At 36.2% G+C, this 24,052-nt stretch overlaps 1 protein-coding gene across 1 annotated transcript in view; it reads right to left on the minus strand.

Moving 5' to 3' along the window:
* LOC145785378 (complement C3-like) overlaps nucleotides 1-24,052 on the minus strand; it is a 68,437-nt gene that overhangs the window by 16,063 nt on the left and 28,322 nt on the right. Inside the window, exons 14-30 of the mRNA XM_082597034.1 lie at nucleotides 23,749-23,853; nucleotides 21,661-21,756; nucleotides 21,149-21,334; nucleotides 18,603-18,684; nucleotides 17,558-17,718; nucleotides 17,277-17,415; nucleotides 15,786-15,951; nucleotides 15,207-15,326; nucleotides 14,863-14,954; nucleotides 13,875-14,020; nucleotides 13,009-13,060; nucleotides 8,327-8,502; nucleotides 7,759-7,891; nucleotides 7,437-7,509; nucleotides 7,160-7,299; nucleotides 5,305-5,395; nucleotides 3,806-3,965 (exon numbers count right to left, since the gene is read on the minus strand). Of these exons, the coding sequence (XP_082453160.1) occupies nucleotides 3,806-3,965; nucleotides 5,305-5,395; nucleotides 7,160-7,299; nucleotides 7,437-7,509; nucleotides 7,759-7,891; nucleotides 8,327-8,502; nucleotides 13,009-13,060; nucleotides 13,875-14,020; nucleotides 14,863-14,954; nucleotides 15,207-15,326; nucleotides 15,786-15,951; nucleotides 17,277-17,415; nucleotides 17,558-17,718; nucleotides 18,603-18,684; nucleotides 21,149-21,334; nucleotides 21,661-21,756; nucleotides 23,749-23,853 (2,118 nt within the window). The remainder of the gene's footprint in view (nucleotides 1-3,805; nucleotides 3,966-5,304; nucleotides 5,396-7,159; nucleotides 7,300-7,436; nucleotides 7,510-7,758; nucleotides 7,892-8,326; nucleotides 8,503-13,008; nucleotides 13,061-13,874; nucleotides 14,021-14,862; nucleotides 14,955-15,206; nucleotides 15,327-15,785; nucleotides 15,952-17,276; nucleotides 17,416-17,557; nucleotides 17,719-18,602; nucleotides 18,685-21,148; nucleotides 21,335-21,660; nucleotides 21,757-23,748; nucleotides 23,854-24,052) is intronic.

Raw genomic sequence — 24,052 nt, forward strand, 5'->3', positions numbered from 1 at the left:
AGAGAACGCAAAACTGGCATTCAGCTATAATGTGCCGTTCTTCATTTCCAAGGAAGAATGGTCTCCTTCATGCCCAGACCTGAACCTCCTGGACTTTGGTATCTGATCTTACCTGGAGAACAAGGTTTCGTCTAAACACCACCAAAGTTTGGAAGCGCTAAAGGCTAATCTGAAAAAAGAATGGACCTAAATACCTCAAAGAGTAATTCGTGACTTTTACAGGTCCTTTTCGAAGCGTCTCCGACTTGTTATCGACGCAAATGGCGGACACATTGAGTAAAACTTGTTTTTCCTAAATACAGTACCGTAGTCTATATGTCTTGTGGCTGGAAATGATAGCAATCCATTCAGTTGCAAGTTTATCGAAGAAGGTAGGCTACCAACAGTGTATGCTGTTGCCCTTGCTAATCATGTCGCTTCAGGAGTATAGGCTATGTATCGACAACTTTTGGCGATCTTTGAATCCCAACCAAAAGCTTTGTCCTGCTTTCTTGTCCTCTTTCCAGCTATCGGGAATAACAACGTTAGGCTACTTCTCTCAGCAAATTCGTAGGCAAGCATGCGACATTTGTCTTTTGACCAGCCATAATAGGTAGAGACCAAGTCTTTCACGTGATCGGCTAGCTCGGTTTCCATTTCCATTGTAAATATCATATAGCTGTTTTACATTTCTTGTATCCAAAATTGTCATGACGTTTTTCTTTGCGTTTCTTAATATATCGCTCTAAAGTGGACCTGTTGTTGACCCCAAATTCGTTTGCAGCTGATCGAATCCAGGTGCCACGTTCATTTGCTTCAGCAGCACGCTGAAGATCTTCTTCAGAGCTAGCCTAAGTCTACGAGTAGAAATCCGGGTGTATTTTATGGCATACTGCTTACAAGCTTGATGTTTTCTTTTAAAAAAGTCTGCACTCATAAAATTCTGTGGTGCATAAATATACAGTACTTTAGGCTTACAGATAGCTTACTGTTTAACAGAAAAAGTCATTCTTAACTGCATTGATTGTTTGTCGAAAGCACAAATTATGACTCACAAAGTTTATGAGGCTTTTGCAGAATATTGCTACTCTAACTTTGAACTTCTACATTACATGGATCAACCCTCCTTATCCGGTTCAACTCTCCTTAACCCTATGATCAACTCTCCTGTAGGTGCAGGAGAGTTGAGCCATTTGGCAAAACTTTTTTAAAGTTAAATTCTAAAAATACGTTTGATATTGACTAACATTTAATCAGAGTGATTGGAAGCCAATTGGTTCTACTTCAACATAAGCACACAACATTTGGACCAGCAACCATACAATCGGAAATATGGGCTCAAAAGCAAAAATTGGCTCAACTCTCCCGCATCTCCCCCTACCCCAAAACTTTTGTACAATAAAATAAAGTGTTTTCCGTTGCTTTTTTCACAAATGTAATAACATATTTGAATTCCTTGCCCCAAAAACTATAAGAATACATACTGACGTTAAATCAACGTTAATAATAGCAGATTATGCTTGACAAGAAATATTGTTTTCTTGTGTGCATTTGTACCGTTTCATTTAACACCTTTTATTCTACTATGTGCTTTATTTAAATGTGTCATTCATTGTAAATCGAACATAGAATGCATATAACTTATCAATTAAATTAAAAAAAAAAAAGATTATTATTTACCGATATGGTATCAATCGAGCAGGATTTAACAAAATGGGCAAACAAGCCTTGAAAAGTGTGTTTAGCAAGTCATAGACATGAGTTTTTGTTCGCCTCCAGCTTGGACTCCAGCCTGCACGATGGCAAGGCCTGTATTACGTAAGCCATGACTTGAAGTGAAAAATGAAGAAATCGTACGAATCATCATTCATATTTAATTCATCATCACTATTCAAAAATAAATAAAAGTTCTCTCTCTCTCTCATAATGTGCCTTCAGTTGGCCATTGAAATCCTGTGTAACGGCCATCTGGATCTCGAAAATTGCTTCGGATTCGCCAAACAATGCATGACGGCATCACAATCCGATTGTTGCTTCCAAAAGCATCACCTTGTAGTATACACTTCAACACATGCCTGTAGGCATTTTTACTTGAGTGGTATTAACAAAATCATCTTCAGTGAAGTGAACATATACGACTAGTTTTGTATGGCCCATCCCACTTTCGAACACTTGAAGAAAACTTTGACCATTTTCTTCTCAGTACCTTGTTTTGTGGGAAAGTGGGCAAAGAAACCACACGGTCTTTGTCACGGACAATGTCACATAAACAGCAATTCGTTGGCATTGCCTCAACCATAAATTAAAGGTAGGCTACTGTTTGTGAGATACTGTTGTTACACTGCAAATGGCTATAGCCAGATTAGGACAAATAAAAAAAGTATGAAAATTGTAGCCCTATGAAACTGCAATTTCAACTGAATTGAGATGCTGTTTGATAAAAGTAAACTCAACCTATTTGATCGAAACCTGATAGTAATAATAAGTTCACTTTTTCATTTCGGTAATTCTTGATTTGCACATGCTTTAGACCAACAGAGCCCCACACATTCACGTTTTGCAGTAGCCGTACCATACATTACCAAGTCATCACAGAGAAAGAATGTATCCTTCCCGCTTACTGTGACGTCACAGCAGTGTTGCCGTTTTTATTTTCGCAATTGAATGAGTGCCAGATTCGCCGATGTCAACGAAAGTTTGCAAGCGTGTAACTTAGTAGCCTGTTGATATTTTTTACGATTTGCTGGTCAGGGAAGTTTGTTAGTGTCATCTTTTTGGTATCTTAGGTAAATTTAGCGAATTTATTTACCTGTCAGAGGCACTAAATATACGTTTGTTTTCTTTTTGGTGTGTATTTTGAAATGCGGGAACGCATTTTTCTGTTACATTTTTTGCCGCTGAAATGACGAAATTATCATTTCTGTACGGTGGCAATTGACTAGTAGACCGCATGGTCGCTTCATTGTCTCCTGTCAGTATGAAAACTTGTGTCACTTTTGCAGCATATATATAACTTGCATATGTCGAACAAATACTGTTCCTGTTTCTGACAAAAAAGCTATTGATTGGTTATGTAAAAATAAAATATAGGTTTTCATTGTACTAAGCCAGCGATAGTAACGAGAGTAGGGTGGCCAGTTCCTTTTTCTCGGCCGCCTTTCCTTCAGCAATTACTCACACCCAATTTATTACACCTTAGGTCGAGTTTTTTCTTTTTTATTTATTTTTTTTTTTTTAGGTAGAGGGTAAACTGTGTTTTTCGGCAACCAGCTCGGGAGTCAACTCAAGAAAAAAATAACTAATTAAAACATGCGCAAGGATTGTAGGCTGTATCAAAATTAAAAAAATGAAATAAATTAAACTTTAGAACATTGTTGGTTTAGAACAAATGTTGTTACAAATCGTTTCAATTTTTTTTTTGTATGGTTATAGAAAAACCGAGTAAGCTGTAATTTTGAATACGCAATTTTGTGAATACAACCAGTTGGTAAAGTAGACACTATCTAACGCACAAAACATTTAATATATAATATCGCAAAATAAATATATAGAAACAAATAAAATTAAAAATTTTTACAAATATAATATATAATATATTATATTTAATATATAATATATAACATTTAATATATAATATCGCAAAATAAATATAAATAGAAACAAATAAAATTAAAATTTTTTACAAATATAAAATATCTAATGCACAAATGGCCTAGCGTTCTATACAATGCAACTCTTCTGTGGATAATTGAGCAATTCTTGAAAGCTTAGCCATTACAAAGATTTAGGACAAGTTTATACTTTCTTAATAACTAATTTTACTTACCACCATTTCTCTATGATAAGGTGCGTGCTTTTCTGCGTAATACCCTTCACTTTGCTGCTCGCCAATTAAGAAATTTAGAGATTTGCAAATTGGAGGCGTTGGCAACTCTTTATAGTAAAGTTTTGCTTTTGAAAATACTTTATCTACAAAAGCGTTCAGCCTGAAAACAAGTAAACAACGTTTAATGTTTTTGCAATGCGAATGCTATAAATCCATCTTTGTGTGTTTATCCAGTAACTTGCGTCACTACAAAACCTAAGCTTAGCGTTTCGTTTCTTTAGTCATATCTAGGCTTACGCCCGGTAGTTAACAATTTAGACTAGATCAGTGGTTCTTAACCTATGGGTAATTACCCACATGTGGGTAATTTCAGGATAACAGGTGGGTAATCAGCTGAACCAGAATACTTAGAATTATAGATGTAACAAACAATGTCACAGCTGTAAGTAGTAAAGTTGCTTTATTACTTACACTTTTTTTTGAAGTTTTGAGTCCGTTCAAAACAACCAAACAAGCACAGTGATATTTTATCATTTTTAGAATTGTTTCGTCATAGTGATTTATTTTTTGCATCATTTTTGTTGCCGGTTTTATGTATTTCATATTTGTGACATAATAGTAAGATGTTTCTTGTATAATCAGTTCAGTTACAGTTGTTTTATGAGCAAGCTTGATGGCTGCGTTGCTGTTAGCAGTTGTTTGAAGTAGTTTATATAGTGTACATTTAGAGTTAGTGTTGAGACGAGCAAGCTATATTCTTTTGAAGATGAAAGCTTGAGAAAATTCTGGAGAATGATGGGGAAAGCATATCCAAAAGTTGTGCAAAACCACTAACATTGTTGACTATGTTCCCTTCCACTTATCTCTGTGAATCAGCATTTTCAAGTGTTGTTGCTTTGAAGTCAAAATTTCGAAACAAGTTGTTAGATCTGAAGTCAGATTTGCTTTGTGCAGTATCCAAAATCGCACCCAATATTGCATCGATTGTACACAAAAAAAAAGCGCAAATGTCTCACTGAAACTATTGATGCCGTTCTTTACGTTAAATGTTGTTTTTGCTGAATAACGCTGTTTTATATTTTTAATATGAGAAAATAGATAAAATTAGATTTTGGGTAATGGGATTTTGATCTGGACAGAAATGGGTAACAAGGGAAAAAAGGTTAAGAACCCCTGGACTAGATGGACAAGAAGGCAAAGAGGCCGTCTTTGTGCGTGTTTACGCTTCAAGTCATCGTTGGCCGACTACGCATTCTGCAAAAAACGCAGGCGCTTGCTCTCTACCAGCGTCATATCAGGGTTTTCCCCACAAAAATATGCGGCATAAAGACAAGCAATGTCTTGTTGTATTTGACACAAAACAAATTTAGCTAGGTAGATTTAAAAGGTCAAAATGCTCGATTAAGAACGCAATTATGCCTTCCTAAATGGAAGCAAAACACAATGCTGTATATTAATGACCAGTTGTAAAGAGCAGAAAACGTTTTGCCATAACTCACCAAGTGCTAGGGGGGCGATTAGCCCAGACGGCAAATGCTGACTTAGGTGGATTCGCTACCTCTGACAGGAACGTTAGCTCCCTCTCGTACCCTGCGGTTAGATAACAACGTCGTGAAACCACCTACAATAGCTTGATTTTCAGGTTTCAAAGGAATTCATCAAGTTAGTTTTCAACACTGACCCCAAGCGAAGCATGTTTGGTTGAAATAAAATTGTTCAATAAGAACCAGAGATTTCTTCATCACACCGCATTGTCTCCATCCTTTAAGATACTTTTGCTTCAAATATTTTTTTTACTGTTTCAATTTTTTTCAAACTGGGTTGAAATCATAGACTCCTTAAGTAAAGGACTGGAATGTTGCGATCTCGGGGTTTGTAACTTGAGTCTGAATGATTAACTTGAGTCCTGGCTAAAATGACTTCTAGAGAAGCTAGAAACACAATCTTGGATTCAATATTAGGGTTTTTGAGGATGGCTAGTTCAATAGTGTTACTTTCAACACCATCTGAGGTCATTTTCAAGGTCAAAATATTATATTTTAATGTCAATTTACAGAATTTTGGTCATTTTTGTCCATTTTTGCGTCTAAATTGTAAAGCAAAACTGTTTGAAAGAAGTCTGTGACGAAATATGATATTGTGCACCTACTGCATCTATTGTGTGAGATATTTTCTCTACACTGCGTAAGTTCTTTGAAGTTCTTTTTATTTATTTTTGGAAATATTTTGGTGATTTCATATGCCCTTGCAAAAACATTGCGGTTCCAAGCTTTTGTGACGTAACAATTTACTGAAGTCATGGCTGCATGACAAGACTGAAATGCGTTGCCGGTTTCATTTTGCTGAATTGTTATCATTTGTAGATGCACGTTTAGCTAGTAATAATGCTGCTTGTACTACTTTAGCTAACATTCTATTGAAAGCTTATGTCCTCAAAGTAAGTGACAAAGAAAAGTCTTTGGGATGCTTCAGGAGGCAAGAAAGCTTTCCAACTAGTGATAGACAATTAGACATTGTCTATTATGGTGTCATCTTGTTATGTAGGCCTATTGTCAATTTGTGTATTATATTGTAATCATGGACTCCTTTAGATAATAGCCATAGTGTTGAGAAATACATATGATGTTTATGTAATAGCATATTTCGTCACAGACTTCTTTCAAACAGTTTTGCTTTACGATTTAGACGCAAAAATGGGCAAAAATGACCAAAATTCTGCAATTTGACATTAAAATATAATATTTTGACTTTGGAAATGGCTTCAGATGGCTTTGAAAGTAACACTATTGAACTCGCCATCCTCAAAAACCCTAATATGGAATCCAAGATTGTGTTTCTAGCTTCTCTAGAAGGCATTTTAGCCAGGACTCAAGTTAATCATTCAGACTCAAGTTACAAACCCCGAGATCGCAACTATGGTTGAAATTAAAAATGCTTGGTGAAAATGAAACGTGGTGTTGATAATCGAGAATTAATTTTATGACTAAGCAAGCGCAGCCATATATGCTTTACACAACGAAAACACCCACTTCATCTTTTCGAGTGCTCACTAAACTACCTAATTTCAATAATTTTAGGCCAATTGAATGTCAATTTGTACTCGTCTTTTTTAAGAATGTCATCTTGTTAAATACATTTACACAGAAAGTACAATACTGTAAAACGCAAAACCAACCAGTTTATGAACAAACTTTTTTGAAATCCCCACAAACAAAAAGTTTCATATGTTATGAGTCGTAACATATGAAACGTTTTGTTTGTGGGGATTTCAAAAAGGTTTGTTCACAAACTGCTTGGTTTTGCGTTTTACAGTATTGTACTTTCTGTGTAAATGTATTTAACAAGCTATCGTACCTTGTTCCATTCTTCTGATAGATTGATCATAGTTGGGTTGCATGTCTGGGGTTAGCTTTCCAACAGCTTCTAAATAAGCATGAGCGTATATGTTTGGTCCACAAGCTAACATGTTTTGTTCCCCACAACCATACGGCTGGCTGTAAAGAAAATAAAATCATGTAAGATATACTTTGTAAACTATAAAACTTTGTCGAAAGTGACATGGTAAAATTAAATATTTCGTAAACGAATGTGAAAGAAATAAGGATAAAAAGAAAATTATGTTAAGACTTACCGAAAAAGATCTGCAACATTGTTTGGTGCACCAGTGTCGCGATCCACTTCAATAGCTGGTCCCAAAAAGTTAGCTACAAAACAATTTTGAATCACACACTAAAAACATCTACAAATATCCTTTATACCAGTTTTACACAGAATCACTAGGGCAAATTACTTTACCATAACCAATCAAGATTTTGCTTTCACTCAATGGCAGAGAATTTTGTAAGTTGATTTGTAACATTAAAATACAGTAAGCTTTTTTCTTGGAGATACGTATGAAGTTCCAACTATGATTGATTACAACTACATACTCAGTGAATGCATTCAGATCTTACTGTATGCATGTATTGTACAGGAACGAGATCCGGGGACAAATTGTTCAGGAAAATCAAATTTGACATTGAAGGTTGATGGAAAAGGCTCAGAGATTGGGTAAGATTGAAAAGTGTCTTTTACTTCCCCTTCAGGCTAAAGAAAATGAAAAGAAACTTATAAATAGCAGTTTTCGAAGCGTTACTTTATTATAACAAAGGATTATATGACTTTTTTGTTTCCGAAGAGCTTTGGGATAAACTTTTGTTGTTGCAATTTTGCAAATATTGTTTATTAATAGCAAGTAAAAGTTGTCATTTGTAGCACAGACAAAACGACATGAAAAATTTACAAAAAACTGATAGTTTTTACTGGCTTGAAAGATACAGTTAGGCAGCTTGGAATCGGTTTCAGTCAAAGAAATCTGGAATGTTAAAGTTTGTAACCAGAACATTTTAATTTCTAATGTGAAAAATTTAAATATGGAATCCTGATTTTAATTAAATGTAGATCAGGAGATAAAATTAAAAATTATTGGCCAAACGAAATCAAGCCGTTTTTTTTTTACTTTAACCGATATTTTCAACTCACTTCAATAAGAATTTCTTTCTTAATGGAATCTTTAATGATTCCCCTCCCAGTCAAAACTCTGACTTCCAGGGAAGCAAGGCCACCAGGAGGAATAGAAAGAGGAAGAACTGCAAATGAGTCTGACACGGCTTCGTTTGTATACAACTGTACACCTTCTTGTTTATTTGACCATTTATCTGAAAATAGAAAAATCTTCAGAAAAAACTTTCTTCATTCACATTGAATTAGGCCTACCATATTTTCATCTCCTAAAAAGAGGACACGTTTCGCCAGCGAGTAAAATACAAGTAGAATGTTACGTATGAAGAATTTTTTACATCTTTTTGGATAATTATAGACGTATGCAGCAAAAGTTACAGCAAGAAAACAGACAAATTTGCTTTTCGCAAGCCGATTTGTTAGATTTGTGTGACAAAATAAAAATGTGATGTGATAATGTAATAAAAATGTGAGGCAGGCAGTATCTGTAGGTAGCCATGCCTTAACTTTTTTCAGAAAAAAAAAGGATCAGCTTTAACAAAATCATAAAATTACTTGCACTAAAGTGACTAAATATAATTGCAGTTGTATACAGCTGTTAATGAGATGCCAAGGACAGACTCAACTAATAGGCTGATTTATTCCTTGCACCATTGTAGCTGCATCACAGATAAAATTCATTTTACATTTGCACCCGCGTAAGTTGTAAGTATCCATGCCACGATATATTTTGAAATAGGTTATATGTTATGCATAGTGTACATTGGATTATTTTTTCGAATTGCTTCACTTGACAAACTAGCCAAACTAGGCTATTAAGTTGGTAATCAGCAACGTCTACAAGCGCAGAATCAATATAAAATAGATCTGGGTAAAACAATAATTTATCGTAAAAGTGTGAGAACCTTAAAATGCAAACATGTCAAACTTTTTTGCAAGTTATTGCGTTTTTTAAGTTTTTATTTCTTTGTAATTTACTCATATTTTTTTGATTTTTTCAATTTTTCTTTAGTTTGTTCCAATTTTTCTTTTTCATAAATTTGTTTATCAGATCTTCTCACATGAAGCAATTCCCTCACAAGTGGATTTGCAGTTCGCTCGCACTCATCACTGACCGCCTTTTGGCTACCTACGAAAATCGCAAAGCAATGTGGTTTGTTTCAATGAACGTCTAAGATTGTTTAGACTTTAGAACAACAGATCAAATAACTTAGTACCCAATGTTTTTTCGAAAATCTATAAATCAACATGTTGCATTGATACAAAAATGGGTGGAAATTGCAAAAAAGTCACATAACAATGAAATCCTGTTGAAAATATGAGCAAGAAAACTGAAAATGTAAAAAAAGAGGACATTTGAGCATTTTTGGGTGTCCTCGGAGGACAATTTATTTTTCTTCAAAAAAGAGGACAAATTCTCTTAAAAGAGGACATATGGTAACCCCACATTGAATGCCAGCTAAACCGTTGGTGGAATGTAATTCTATTGGGTGTTATGTCAGAACAGGGATCCATATCGCTTCGTCCTAAAAGCAACATTTTGGTAACCTTTTAATAATACAAAGAGACAAAAATTAGGCTTTCAGATTTCCCTTCCCTGGACGGAAAAGCTCATATAGGTGCTTCATGTTACTAAAAAAATATATTGAAGGTTTCGGTGAAAAGCTTCTTGGATATATGTTAATGTTCTGTATCTTGTTTCATTTAGAAGATGTCACAATAAAAATGAAGTTTATAATAAACAAACAAAGAATTTCTTGAACATGTATCTAATTACTATAATTAGTTGCAAAACCATACAGGTATACGGAATAACAATTCTACCAAAACCTAGTAACAACCATAAAGACGTGCTAATCACCAAGTGCTGTAGATAAAAGAGTAAGACAGGGATGCCTGATTTTCCTAGTTTTAACGTAACATGTACGCAGGCACAATAGCAAAGAAAGCGTTGAACCAGAGGTGTGCAAACTTGCAGCACTGCTGGGCCACATACACATAACCAGATTGGTCCGCGGGCCACAACTGTTTTCCACATAGAGGCATGGACTAAGACTGGACACGCAGTGACCAACATGAGGCCAAACAATTGGTACAACGGTTGGCCAACAGTGGGCCAACAGCCAAGTAACTAACCCTGTTGGCCCACTGTTGGCCAACTGTTGTACCAACTGTTTGGCCTCATGTTGGTCACTGCGTGTCCAGTCCAGGTGCTACTATTTAGAAGTCCATGACTATGCAGTGACCAGAGTGAAAAAGGCGATTTTTTTTTGTTGCAAATAGAAACCAATATTTTTTATGTTGCATTTCCTTCTAAATGAAGCTTGAGGTTGATATATGGGAGATGTACATCTGCAATATTTTTTCTCAACGAATGTAAAGTGAGGTACAGTAACATACCGTCAGCACAGTCACAACTAGGCTATATCATTGAAAGGAAAATACTACTGTAGATTGCTGTTAAGTGCCCATGCTTGCGTTCGCTGAAAATATCTATAGCTCAGTATATTATGATGAATGCCACATTTGGCCCGCAGGACACGGTTTGCACACACCTGCGTTAAACGTTAAAAAGCGAGAGTAAAAATTAGACGGATAGTGAGATATATAAATTGAAAGAATACCTCAGCTCAGGATATAAATTACGAAAACATTAAATCGACTCTATAAAGTGGTAGCAGGAGATGTGAGTATACATACTGTAAAGATGCAGAAAGAGCTGCAGATAGGTAAAATAGGAAAATTTGAAGTGCCCACCAATGCTTTGCCTTGCGTAGTTCAAAAATCACTACTTTGCAAATGAATATGCATGAAACGCGATCTGCTATAGTCATTTGACTAAACAAGCTCAACAGAACATTTTTTTTTCAATTGCAAAAGTCGGGTTAGAAAACGATTGATTTGGTCAATTCAATCGTTAGTGAAAGTGTTTACTTTGAAACAAAGTTTAGAAAATTGTTTTAGCCCAGGGGTGGGCAAACTTTTTGTACTGAGGGCCACATTTGAAAAAATGTTGCAGACGGGGGCCGCAAACTCTCATTACAAATGACTCATGAGATCGTCACAATTTTTCCAACACGTCTAACCACAGTTCTCCTCGATAAGGCAATGCTATCCATTTTGGTTTTCTGTTCTGGACGCATGATATTAACTACGTCAGAAATGCATTCCTTGATAAACTCGCCGTCTGAAAACGGCTTGCTCGTTTTTGCAAGTTTGTAAGAAACCATAAAACTGGCTTCCGTTGCAGCCTCTTGTATGGTCGACTGTTTGGTAAAAACACTCTGTTGTTTCTTCAGCTTGTTCACTAGCTCTTGGCATTTCCGTTTTCTTTCTTCACTGGTGAAATTTTGTCCAAAGTTGTGTGCTTGGTTTGGTTGTGTCTTTTTAAATCAGTGGTTCCCAACCGGGGAGGAATTCCTCCCTAGGGAGGAATTTCATGAGTTCAGGGGAGGAATTTCAGTTTTTGCCGTTCGTGTGCAAGAGCTACATTTAATAAGTTACTAGCTGTTTATTTGCTAATAAATTTCATACAAATATTACCCTAAAAGTGTTTCCAGACAGCGCTATAATCCATTATTTTAGTGTAATTTTGCAAAAAATTTTCCGGGGGAGCATGCCCCCGGACCCCACTACAATATGCGTGCCTTCGGCACGCTCTAACCTCCCACCAGTTTTATTGCTTCCCTTGCTCAATCGACCAAGATACGCCACTGCACATGAGGTAGCGATGTCTTTAATCAAACACTTTGTCTTTCTCTTCGATCATTCAAATATTTGGCCCCCCCAAAAAAACATTTTTGGCTACGCCACTGGCCAACACGCCACTAAAAAACCTTCACATACCTTGGGTTCCGCTTGCGCAGAATGAGGATGATCGACACGATGGTTTTGATCAGCCAAACCAAAAACTGGCATATCTGGTAATTTTTATAGACCGCCGGCTGTGCGGTCCCTGATCCCGTTTTTACTTCCGATCGGAATGAGGAAAGAGTCTTAGAACTCTAACATAATGGTGTCTATTACAATCTGGGGGAATTCTAAAGAAACCATTTTAGTTAAAATTCTAGGGTTTCTAAAATTTAGGACTCTCTTTTTTGTTTTTAGTAATATGGGGAGGAATGAATAGTTCCAAAATAGGCAAAGGGAGGAACGCAACAAAAAAGGTTGGGAACCACTGTTTTAAATTGTACTCCTTGAAAATAGCCACGGACTCACTCACGGCACAACAAGCAAACTGCTTTATTCCAATTTCGATAAAATAGCATTTATTCAAACACTGTGCGTCTCAAATAACAATGAAAAGCTATTTGGAGGAAAGTAGAAGTACTGGTAGGCCTACGCATGGGCCTACGGTAGCCGCTACCGTATTTGTATTTTATGATCAAACAATTGAATCAAACAATGCGTGAGAGCATGTTGCAATACATGCGCGACTGACATGTGTGTGTTAACGCACTGAAAGTGAAGAGAAAAACACACTCGTAACGGGAATAATATTTTGTCATGTAACCTGTTTAATTAAAACAATAAGTGATGAGTAGGAGTTTCTGCAAGTGCCGGCGGGCCGCATAAAATGGTCTCGCGGCCGCATGCGGCCCGCGGGCCGTAGTTTGCCCACCCCTGTTTTAGCCCATTTCCTTATCTCTGCAAATGCTGAACAAAATTATTAGTCATGTGTTGGTTGCTTTATGACTTCTCACCTGCAGGGTAATGTGTGCAGAACGAACTGTGCGGCTTCACTTGAATCTTTACCTAAAGAAACAAAATATCTTGATGAAACGCCAAACACATATGTGAATAATATTAAAATCAATCGATGCATTTAGACCTCCGATTTGCGATGGTATTTACTTTCTGTTCGATTTTTCCAAACTTTCCAAGCATGTGCAAATGTTGAGTGACCCAGTGCTCCGAGCGTTTTCACAATTCTCCAAAAGATGTGGGTTGATACCACCCGAGAATAGTAAGCGCCTTTTTAGCGTAATGTCATACGTATAAGCATGGTCACCTGGAGATGTGGCCTAATTTGTCACATTTTGCAGATATTGATTACAGCTACTGCTGGTGCTTAACTGACATTTTTTAAGATGATTTTACTTTTTGCGGTTTCCTAATGACAGAAAACTTTTTTGTTGCCTTGGGGAAGCAGTAGCAAATGAGAAAAAGTAAGTTGAAAAACGCAAAATCAGACTGTTATTGAAAGTTAACAGTCTGACTAAAATCTACAAAATCAAATTTTCTTTGTTTTTCAACATGTGAGGATGTTAAAACTTATTGTGTCATCTGGGGAAAAGAATAAAGAAAGCGTAAAAATCTAATTTTTAGAAAAATTCATTTAAACATTCGCCCAAAGTTAGAAAAACCTGGAAATTTCTGCAAAATGTGACAAATCAAGCCGTATCTTTAGAAGGCCATGGTATAAGTAATTTTGTAGATTAGCTTTTTCATTCAATTCCATTGCGTCTAAAAATCGTGGTATACTTCTTACCGTCGTTACGTCGATACGTTACAAACCAAAATCTGGTGACGACATTTGATAAAATGAGGGTCGCTAATATATTTATACCGTGTAATCGTCTGTGGCTGCGTAATTGAATACAGAATATCGTATGCTGGCTTGTTCTCCCAACTTAAGCGAATATGGAATATAAAGCTGAATGAAAACATCCTTGAATACGAGAAGTTCACTGGTGTCAGATACACAAAATCCATCTGAAAGAATAAAGTGTTACAAAAGTGACGGCAACATTGAAGCAAAGATAGTGCTAGCCATAAAATAGTTTTTAAAGTTTAGCACATGATAAAATATATTACACTCGGCAAGATACCTAAAATATGACATGTCATAGACTTCTCGAAACAAAAAAATGCTCACTACCGTTACAGTTTGGCTGTTGCGCGAATTAGCAAACATGTTAAATTGTTCCATATGTTTCAACATGTTCTATTTGAATAAGATACTGAAGAAGCCGCCTTAACGGTGGCGTTAATAAGTTAATCAATAAGTTATACAAGCTTCCGAACCTGACATATTTTGCTTGCTTATTATGTTAAAGAAGGTTGAACAATCCAACATGTAGTGCTTCAGGAAAAAACACATCATCATCTAAATCATGGTGAAGCTAAATACTGTGCAAAACACGGGCTTGTAGAAAAAACATTACAACTTAAATCAACAGTTCTAATAACTAAGAAGTCAAACTAAAGTAGTCAGGTTAGCGATCGATTTTCATTCACAATTCTCACACCCGTTGGTTGACGTTGCTTTACATGCAAGAGTGGGAGCTCCGACATCAAGTCATAGGAAGCAGTTATAAGTCATGAGGGGGGTTCCACCGCAAGACGCTCAGAAGACGACACTTATTGACAGCAAGTGGCTGGGCCCTCGGCAATACAGATAACTACATGTATGACGGTGGATATGAAAACTGGCTCCTTTAAGCTTCCTTCCACATAATCTACATCTTGAACTACCAGGCACAAGCTCGAACATGACAAAAAAGCTTTTTCGATATCAATAGCGTTGTTGCAATTGCAACGGTCCTATGTATCACCTGCTTCCTTTTGCATGCTGATGGCATCTATTTCAAATGTGGTGATACTGTCTCGAGCCTTTCTAGTGACGGTTTTTTCACCGTTTTCATCCCTAAAAAGGAAATACGTGGATTTGTTACTGCAATTAATTAAGAATGGCCAAAAAAAGAACACACGTCTTTACTAAAACATTAACACCCAAGACTAGATCAGACGATACACTCAGCTTTCAGTAAGCTGCTGGCTTTTGGTAACCAAACAGTCAAACCAAGTTGAATTGGTTTGATTAAAATAGTGGCTCTAAGGAGAATGCCGAAATTGTACCAGCATAAAATCATAAAAACAAACCACTAGTTAAACTTACAACTTTATTGTGGTGAATATCAGGCTTTCTTGAAAGTCTGTTCGTTGGCGAGCGATACTCAGATCAACCTGTGACTGCACAGCCAAAGTTCTTCCGGATGGATTGTATTTATCGTTGCGTCTAAAACATAATTTCAAGTTACTGTGTATTTTTGGATGCAGCCTATAGTAGTCGTGCATACCTGCGCATAGCTTTTTTATTCCTAGCTACTGAATTATACATAAAACTATATTAAATAAAACTATTATAAAACAATATAAAACTATATTATAAAATATATTACTGTATATTATAAAACTTATATAAAACTACATTATAAATCTATTTCCGACAAGTACCAAAATAAATGTGCAGCCTATCATTCTGTTCATTTTCTTTGCAACAAAAAGTTGTTACCACAAGTTGTAACAAATTTTCAAAATGCGTAACTGCTTCGATAGCTTGGTAAGTAGCCTGTCATTATCCTGTCAAAAAAAAAAAAATGTCGGACTAAATGTAAAGTTTTAAAAGAAATAGACCTACTGTAATAAAAGAATATATTGAAAACGTATCAAGTAAAAGTTAAGCAAAAGGACGCACCTTTCTCTTCTACCAGCAAGGCAAGCGCTTAAAAATTTAGAATAACATTCTTCAACGACCTCGCGATTATCGAGTACTCGATTTGCCCGAGTAAAGCAGTTTTCTCCTTTGATTCCTTTGACTCCATCTAAATGAGCAGTTCGGACGCATTCGCTCAACTTCCTCTCTGGAAAATGTATCAATCATTGATAAAACCATGAAAAAGAAAAAAATTAAGAGAAAGTTTGATTAGTTTTAGAATCTGCGGGTCTTTGCTTTCGGACTGAAAAGCTTCTTTGGAAGCTTGAGTCTAAATGTTGAGCATATTTAAATAGGCCTTACACGTAAGCACAACACTCAGTCCCTATGATCTGTGGTTTTTGAAGTGTTCATTAGTTGCAAGGGCGCAGATACGAGGCTTGGGAGAAAAACCGCCTCCTCCGCAAAACCTTTTATTGTGCCCCCAGAACATGGGTTTAATGCTATTACAACGTTTTAATGACATTTTTTATATGTTGGATGACTTTTCATAAATGTTTGGCTGCATTCAGTAGCTTTATTTTTAAACACACTCTTTATTACGAACATTAAAACGTTTGCTCCCCCAACAGTTTCTTTTGCCCCCCTAATTTTTCTTTCTAGTTACGTCACTGGTTGATCGATGAATTTTTTTATGCCTGTTTAGGATTTCATTCACTATGGTTGCAGCTGAAAGAAAAGCTGACTTTGATGTGCCTTGTTCAACGACACACCCTTAGAGTTTAACCACACTAGTTATTTAACATTGTAGTTTCTTTATTTACGCGCCATCTGTAGCAACTGATTTTTTAGGACGAAACCTTATTGTAGGTAGTCCGATGTAGAAATAAAAAGATCTCCAAATAAGTAAAATCTAAAAAAAAATTAAAACATTTTTTAAATTTCTTTAAACCTCATGTTCCTGCAAACGTGTACAAAATGTTGCAACCACCTCTATTCAAACTCGTTATTAAAATAGCGTAATTGGTGACGTTTACAGCTGCTCGAAATACTCTAATACTGTATGGGTTAGAAATGAAACCATGAGAAAATATGATAAAATCGACTAGAAAGATAAACAATATGTCATTCATTAATTATACAGTAACGCTTGCATTCCATTTACCGATATAAGACACGGATGAATGTGCATTGTATATATAAACGTTGCATTGCAGAAGTTCTTGTAATCCTCCAGCATTTTTCATTCTACTTCAGATGACTATATCTAAGAATGAAAACGGGATATACCGTACTCCAAGAATCAAAATGAGGATAAGGACAATAAATCGTCGCTAATAGTTATATATGTTTTTGTATATATGTTTTTTGGAGTTGTTTTGCATTGTTTGTGTTTCTGTTAAAAGTGGCTAGCTCTTTTGTCTTCGTGATACGAACTTTTAGAAGTATTATATTATACCATTTAACGTTTTTACGATGTTTTTTTTTTTCAAAACCACGACTTTAAACTCGTAATATTTTAGTTCTATTTACCTTTGATTTTTTCTTGTTTCCTTTCTTCGTCATTTACTTGACGTTTTTTTCTTGACTGTCCTTGTCCTTGTTCTGGACATTCTAAAGTGTCCACTCTGGAAGGCTTAATGACTGGAGACTGCATTACTAATCCAGCATTCTACACAAAGTGTAATGGCATAAATTTCAAATATGTCTATGAAAACATCGCATGTCGATATTGGAAATATTTGTCATAAAGTTTTACCAGAATTGTCACAAAGCAGTTCGAATGCAAAGCATTTAAGATAAAAAAAAATTACCAAGAAGACATTTCTGTTATCTGCGCCGCCATTACGAATGCACCCTTGATCGTAGCTTTCCATTTTGTCAAACATTTTCTTTGGAGTAAGTCGGCTTGCGTTGTACAAGAAGTAAGCTGCTTTGTCCACACCACTCAATCCTACCAGTGCATTACGGGGGCCTGAAAAACATATAAATCACTAAAATAAAGCGTTAGACATGCCATAATAACCATATATTTAGATTACAGTGTGTAACAACTGATATGTGATCAATCACCTTGTTTGTTTCGTAAATGTTAAGTAGATATTATATCTCGACTATTAACGTTGGTTGAAATTACAGGAAGTGCATTTGAGCAAATGAGCGATACACAAGAGTAGCTCACCCATGGCTACCTAAAGATACGGCCTGATTTGTCACATTTTGCAGAAATTTTCAGATTTTGCTAACTTTGGGCGAACGTTTAAATAAATTTTTTTTTTAATTATATTTTTACACTTTCTTTACTGTTTTCCCCAGATGACACAATAGGTTTTAACATCCTCACATGTTGAAAAACAGAGAAAATTTGTTTTCGAAGATTTTAGTCAGACTGTTACTTTTTCAATAACAGTCTGATTCAGCGTTTTTCAACTGCTTCTCCAAGGCAACAAAAAGCTTTTATATCATTAGGAGACAGCAAAAAGTAAAAAAATCTCAGAAAATGTCAGTCAAACACTAGCAGTACCGGTAGCTGTAATCAAAATCTGCAAAATGAGACAAATCAGGCCAAATTTACAGGTGGCCATGGCTCACCATTTACAGTCAGAAATGATTGTATTAACTGGTAAGCCATGACACTAATTGGTAAGACAAACTTAAACTTCACCAATTCACCATCGCAGACTGAAACTTTGCTATTTGTTCAAAGTTTTAAAAGTATGTGAACCGTCAACGGAAGACTTTTCAGTTATAGAAAAAATCTCCACAAGTAAATTTTAATCTTTTTGAACTTGAGTTAAACAATCTGTTCAAACGTTTTTTTTAATTTTTTTTTTGTTGCAAAAAGGCGCGAAGTGATACCTGTCACACGGAAATCAACTGATTCGCCTGGAAGAACCTTTTCATCCACCGAGACTTTAAGGCCGCGACCGTCTTTTTCACCCTATAGTACGTAATGAGACTTTGAAAGAATAGATGATAAAGTTTAATGTAATATGAAACACCAACCAGTCACTCACTTGATAATAGAACCAGTTAGTTCCACAAATGTTTGTGCTGACTGAGTTTATTACAATTCAACGAGTGAACAAGGATTCATTAGTTGATCAAGCTAAGGTACTGTATTCAATATCAAGGCTAAGGTACTGTACTGTATTCAATATCATAGTTTTATAGAAATACCACAGCCTAGCACTATTTCTTTCGTTAGCCCTGTTGTCTTGCTAGAATTTATTGTAACTGAATTAACATTCAGTTTCAGTTTGTTCGTTTTCAGTTTGTTTGTATTTCTGACCATCACAAGAGAAAGCAATTTCTACGAAACAAAGCAAAGGTCTAGAAAAAGAAAGAAGCGACAAAAAATTAACGTTACAACGAGATTGATGTTAAAACAGGATAATCAGTTTAAATATGGCACAGTCGCAACTCGTAATACTTTTTAAAAGGTGTTTATGTGTATTTCAGTGCAACTTACAATATTGGAAACATAATAAAAATCTCTGTTACAGCCAGTGTTGGGCGCGATAACTCATTTTTCAGTTAAGCGATAACGATAATCGATAAACGAAAAATGCCTAAAGCGATAAACGATAAATCAAAAAAAAGTTAAGCGATAACGATGAACGATAAATTATCGCCGATAATGTCCGATAACGATAATTTTTTTTCTTGATTAGCGCTGCCCCATCCCATGCAGCACGAACTGTTTTCATCAACATGACGAAAAATCGAACATAATGTACTGTAAAGGGACAAAACTTTTTGTAAGTTATGCATGAATAAAATCGCAACAGCGGCAGTAGGTATCGAATCTTCAACCTCTTGATCCAGAATCAAACCACTGAGGTAACCGCCGTGCTCATAATTATACCTTCAGATACCTGTTGGATGCTTTTATCAATTGAGTTACACTGCCGCTTAGGTGCAGTAGGCAAAATAATTAAATCAAATGAAAATACCATAAAAAATTCCAAACTTTGTATTTTGCTTTCTACGGGCTGTTTACAGCAAAGTCAGCAATAATTGAAAAAATTCCAAAAAACGCAAAATGCTTGAAACTTTATCAGTAATCTTAACCGTTATTGGTAGTAAAAATGTGCATACTGTAAAATCCATCAAGCTTGTCAAATTAGTCGTGTTTGTTCAAGAACAATAACATAATTATCGTAATTTACTGATAATTTCAGATAAATTTTTCTGTTTTCTTTGTGAACACCATCATTAAAGCAATGGCAGAACGCTGAGTTGTTGAGATAAGAATTACAATATAGGCACTGTATTATTAGTGTGAATAAAAATATTTGATTGAGCGTTGGCTATGTCGCATAGGTAAATCGTCGTCGTATCCAGGCTTACGCCCGGTGGTTGAAGATTTAGATTAAGTGGAAGGGAAGGCAAGGAAGCCAATCTTCATGTCCACCTTCAGGCATGCCTTTAAGTGTCCTGCGAAAGACAGTGTCCTGCCCTTTCAATTGTCGTTCCAGCGCTCTCACCACTCGGCTATGCAGCATAGGTAAATGAGAAAGGTTATAGCCTACTGTATTTAGCATAATTTTACCACGCAACTCGATGCGCCTATTGTCATGCAAAAACTACTACAAGATGCAAAAAGTGTGATGTCGGTCTGCATGTCAAATGCTTCAAGCAATATCATATTCTGCAATGACTTGTTTCAGTGATGGTGGCGCGAAAGACCATGTTTCCGATGTAAAAGCGGCCTCGTATTGCGACACTTTCATAAACCACTTGCCAACTTCTTTCGCTTCGCTTCAGACGAAGCTGTACGGCCTGTGCGCTTACATTTTAATTGTAAAATTCACTCGCGATTGCCGATTGCAGCAAAACAACAAGAGACTTGTTGCATGCATGTCATTGCATTGCAATTTGCAACTCTAAAAATTATTGTGTTGTCAGGGCCGTCGCTGCAGGGGGCGTGCCCCTCCCATGACAACGACCTGTGCACACACACTTCAGGCACTGAAGAAGAACTGGTTTTAATTTTAGTTTCATGAACTAGGTGGCTAGTAAAAATATTACTTTTCATGTTCTTTCCACTTGTGTGTTGATCCGAAATAAAATTTATCGGCGATTAATTATTATCGGCGATAATCAAATATTGCCTTTGGCGATAACGATAAACGATAACTGAAAAAATAATTAAGCGATAACGATGAGCGATAAAAATTTATCGCCGATAATTATCGCCGATAAATTATCGCCGATAATGCCCATCACTGGTTACAGCACAATTTGCCTTCAAAGAGTTCGGGTCATCATAATAATGGGTTTATGAAGGAAAGAAACAACTAAGCCAGCAAATGTTTTTTTAGAAATCGTACAACATGTAGCTGATGTAAAAAGTAACCTTTAGGCTACTGAAGAACGCTTGTTGAAAATCAGTTACTCACTTTACAACCATCAACTACATCAATCCAGAGTGAATTGGAAACTACTTCTGTACCAACTAAATAATAAGCAACAACTCTTGCTTCTGGAACCATATTTTGAGTGATGGCGAGTAAAAGAGAACTCTGAACACTTCCGCTTTTCGGTTCCACGACACCAGATGCTACTATACTCCCTCTGGAAACCACCTGCACAGTTGAAATTGCTTGAATCTGTTATTGTAGTTCGCCGAATGCCATATCTACAAAACTCCTCTTACTGTATGATATTTCTGTTGAATAGAGAGCATTATCTTTGTAGAGAGAGCATATCTTAAAGCAGTATACAAAGCTTTTTCTAACATTGTATCGTTAGTAAAAAGAAGATTAGCTACTGATCGAAAACTTGAGAGAGAAAACCGGGCAGTCTTACCATACAGTCTTCAATATTAGCAACGTCTCATAGAAAAACAAACATAAAAGATAGGTTACGGTCACGCTTTAAAGAACATGTTGCAAATCAAAGTTTTACTCACATAATAGCGAATTTCGTCAACCATATTGTAACTTGTGGAAAGTGTAACAAAAAAGTTTGATTGTCCCACTGCTGCTGCTGGGAAAGTCGTTGATAACTGGAACATTTTAATGTTAGTCAAAACCGATATACTATAATACGTTATGTAGAGCGTAGACTATGCGGTTTTACATTTGCAACGCTGCAGTTAAATGAAGAAATGCAAACTAACTGTGGCACAGTCATTGGAGATCACACTGAGCTATAAATTGTTTTCTCAAGAGCAATAGTAGATCGAGAAATATTTGGGGAGCACCACAGTTTAAACAAAGCAGGATTTCTAAGGGAAATTAAACAAAGTGAAAGTTTACATCAGAAAGTAAGTATAGTTTGATAGATGGTATTTTCAACAATTTTAACAAATTTTAGCTTGTAATAGTCGCTTTTTGTGTATCTTTACGTCTAATCAGTGGCGTAGCCAAGAGGGGGGTTTGGAAGTTTCAACCTCCCCTTTGACATGGGTGTGACGTCACGATATTGAGAATGATGCTTTCAGTCTCTTTATGTCTCTAAAACAAAGTTTGCATAATTTTAAACGAAACTGCATTTAAAGAGCGAGTTTTGCCAATACCAAACATTCAAACATCTCAGCCAGGAATTAGCAACAAGAAAACATGAAGACTTAGCTTTATTTCCGAAAAATGCCAAGAAAACATGATCTTATCCTTTTGCTATGCCACCGGACAGCACCATTTCACAAGAATATTCATACCCACATTTTTTGTGGAAAATGCTCTCAGAATGCACCAAATTCAAAGTAATTTTTCAAACTTTTCTGGGGGAGGCTCCCCAGACCCCCCGCCGCTGGGTGTCGTCTTAGGCGAACACGCCGTCAAGCTTAGGCAAACCTCCCTCCCCCTCTTTCAAAATTCCTGGCTTCGCCACTGCGTCTAATAATGCTTTCCTGTTGAAGACGCCCGTGTTGAATTTGACTAAATTCGTATAAAAATTAAAAATGGAATGGTTAACTAATTTATTTGTCAATTAGTTGCGTAAGTATTGTGCTACTTCAGAAAACTGCTTGTTCGCCTAGTTTTGGAGGTATATGCCCTATATAAAAAAAAATTCTACCCCTTGATTTATTACTAAAAGCATGCGTGCCGAATGCGGTCGAATAGGTTAAGTAGGCTATGAAAGTATAAGTATGGTTGAGCTAGCGAAGTGGGAGAGAAAGTTTTACAAAAGAAAAAGTACTGTAGTTCGACTACATCTCTTTTTTCAATTTTGGGGCGCAGGTAGCCAAGTTTTACTTAAAGTTGGATGCAAACAGCAGCCCACCTACCCATCTATAATCTTCAACTTCATGCAAAACCTGGATACGACAGAATAAGTTCAAAGATTTCCCAAATTGTGCGATAGTGGTTTGTTTGTCGTATCCCGGCTTACACTAGCGGTAGTTGAAGATTTAGATTAAGTGGAGGGGAAGGCAAGGAAGCCAATCTTCGTGTCCACCTTCAGGCATGCCTTTAAGTGTCTTTAATTGATAAAGCCAATTTCAATTTGAAAGTAGAAAACGCCTTTTTGTCTTGTCCAGGCTTGCGCTCAAGTAGTTAAAAATTAGTAAAGTGGATGGAAAGACAAGGAAGCCAATCGTCTTGTGCACCTTTGGACATGCTATTAATTGCCTTACTCTTTTGATCGTCGTACATGAGCTTTCACCACTTGGCTACAAAAAACGCTTATATTGAATAATATAACAATCAAAATTCTTCTCAAAAAAACATAAAAACTCTTCCCTGGAGATTAATTCTGGTTTGGAACGACTGCAATAGGGCCTGTATTAGTTTGCTACGTATCTAAAACAAATGGTGGCAGCTTATTTCTCATTTGGATTACAATTAGCAACCTCGTTCACTAACTATTATTTTATTTTTTAGTTTGCATGTTACTTTTACTGTTAATCTCAGTAACAACGTTACTGTTACTGAAATTTTAGGCAATACATTTAAAGGTTTCCTTCAAAGCAAATAGAATAGCTTAATAAGCTTTACTTTTAAAGCATTAGAATTTTGGTAGTAAACATACAAAGTCATAGAGTAACCTAGCCCACCTGCAAATAGTTTCCTGAGGGAGAGTTATATGGAAGAAGATTGAACTGTATATGGGCTTGGTCTACTTCTTCCAAGTCATCATCATCTGTGGCGATGCTGACGCTCTATATCAACAGTTAATTCTTAAAATGTGAAACTGCTAAAACTAAATATGCAGTGTAGGCTACCACGTGAAACAAATATTTAGTAAGAATGCTAGCTTTATGAATAAACGGATAACTTTAAAGTTATCAGGACTGCTGTAACACGTGGTCTAACTCTTACCACTTCTAGACATTCTTTGCTTTTATGATGGCTTTGACT

Source organism: Aplidium turbinatum, chromosome 16, assembly GCF_918807975.1.
Source record: "Aplidium turbinatum chromosome 16, kaAplTurb1.1, whole genome shotgun sequence".
In the NCBI taxonomy this organism is placed as follows: domain Eukaryota; kingdom Metazoa; phylum Chordata; class Ascidiacea; order Aplousobranchia; family Polyclinidae; genus Aplidium; species Aplidium turbinatum.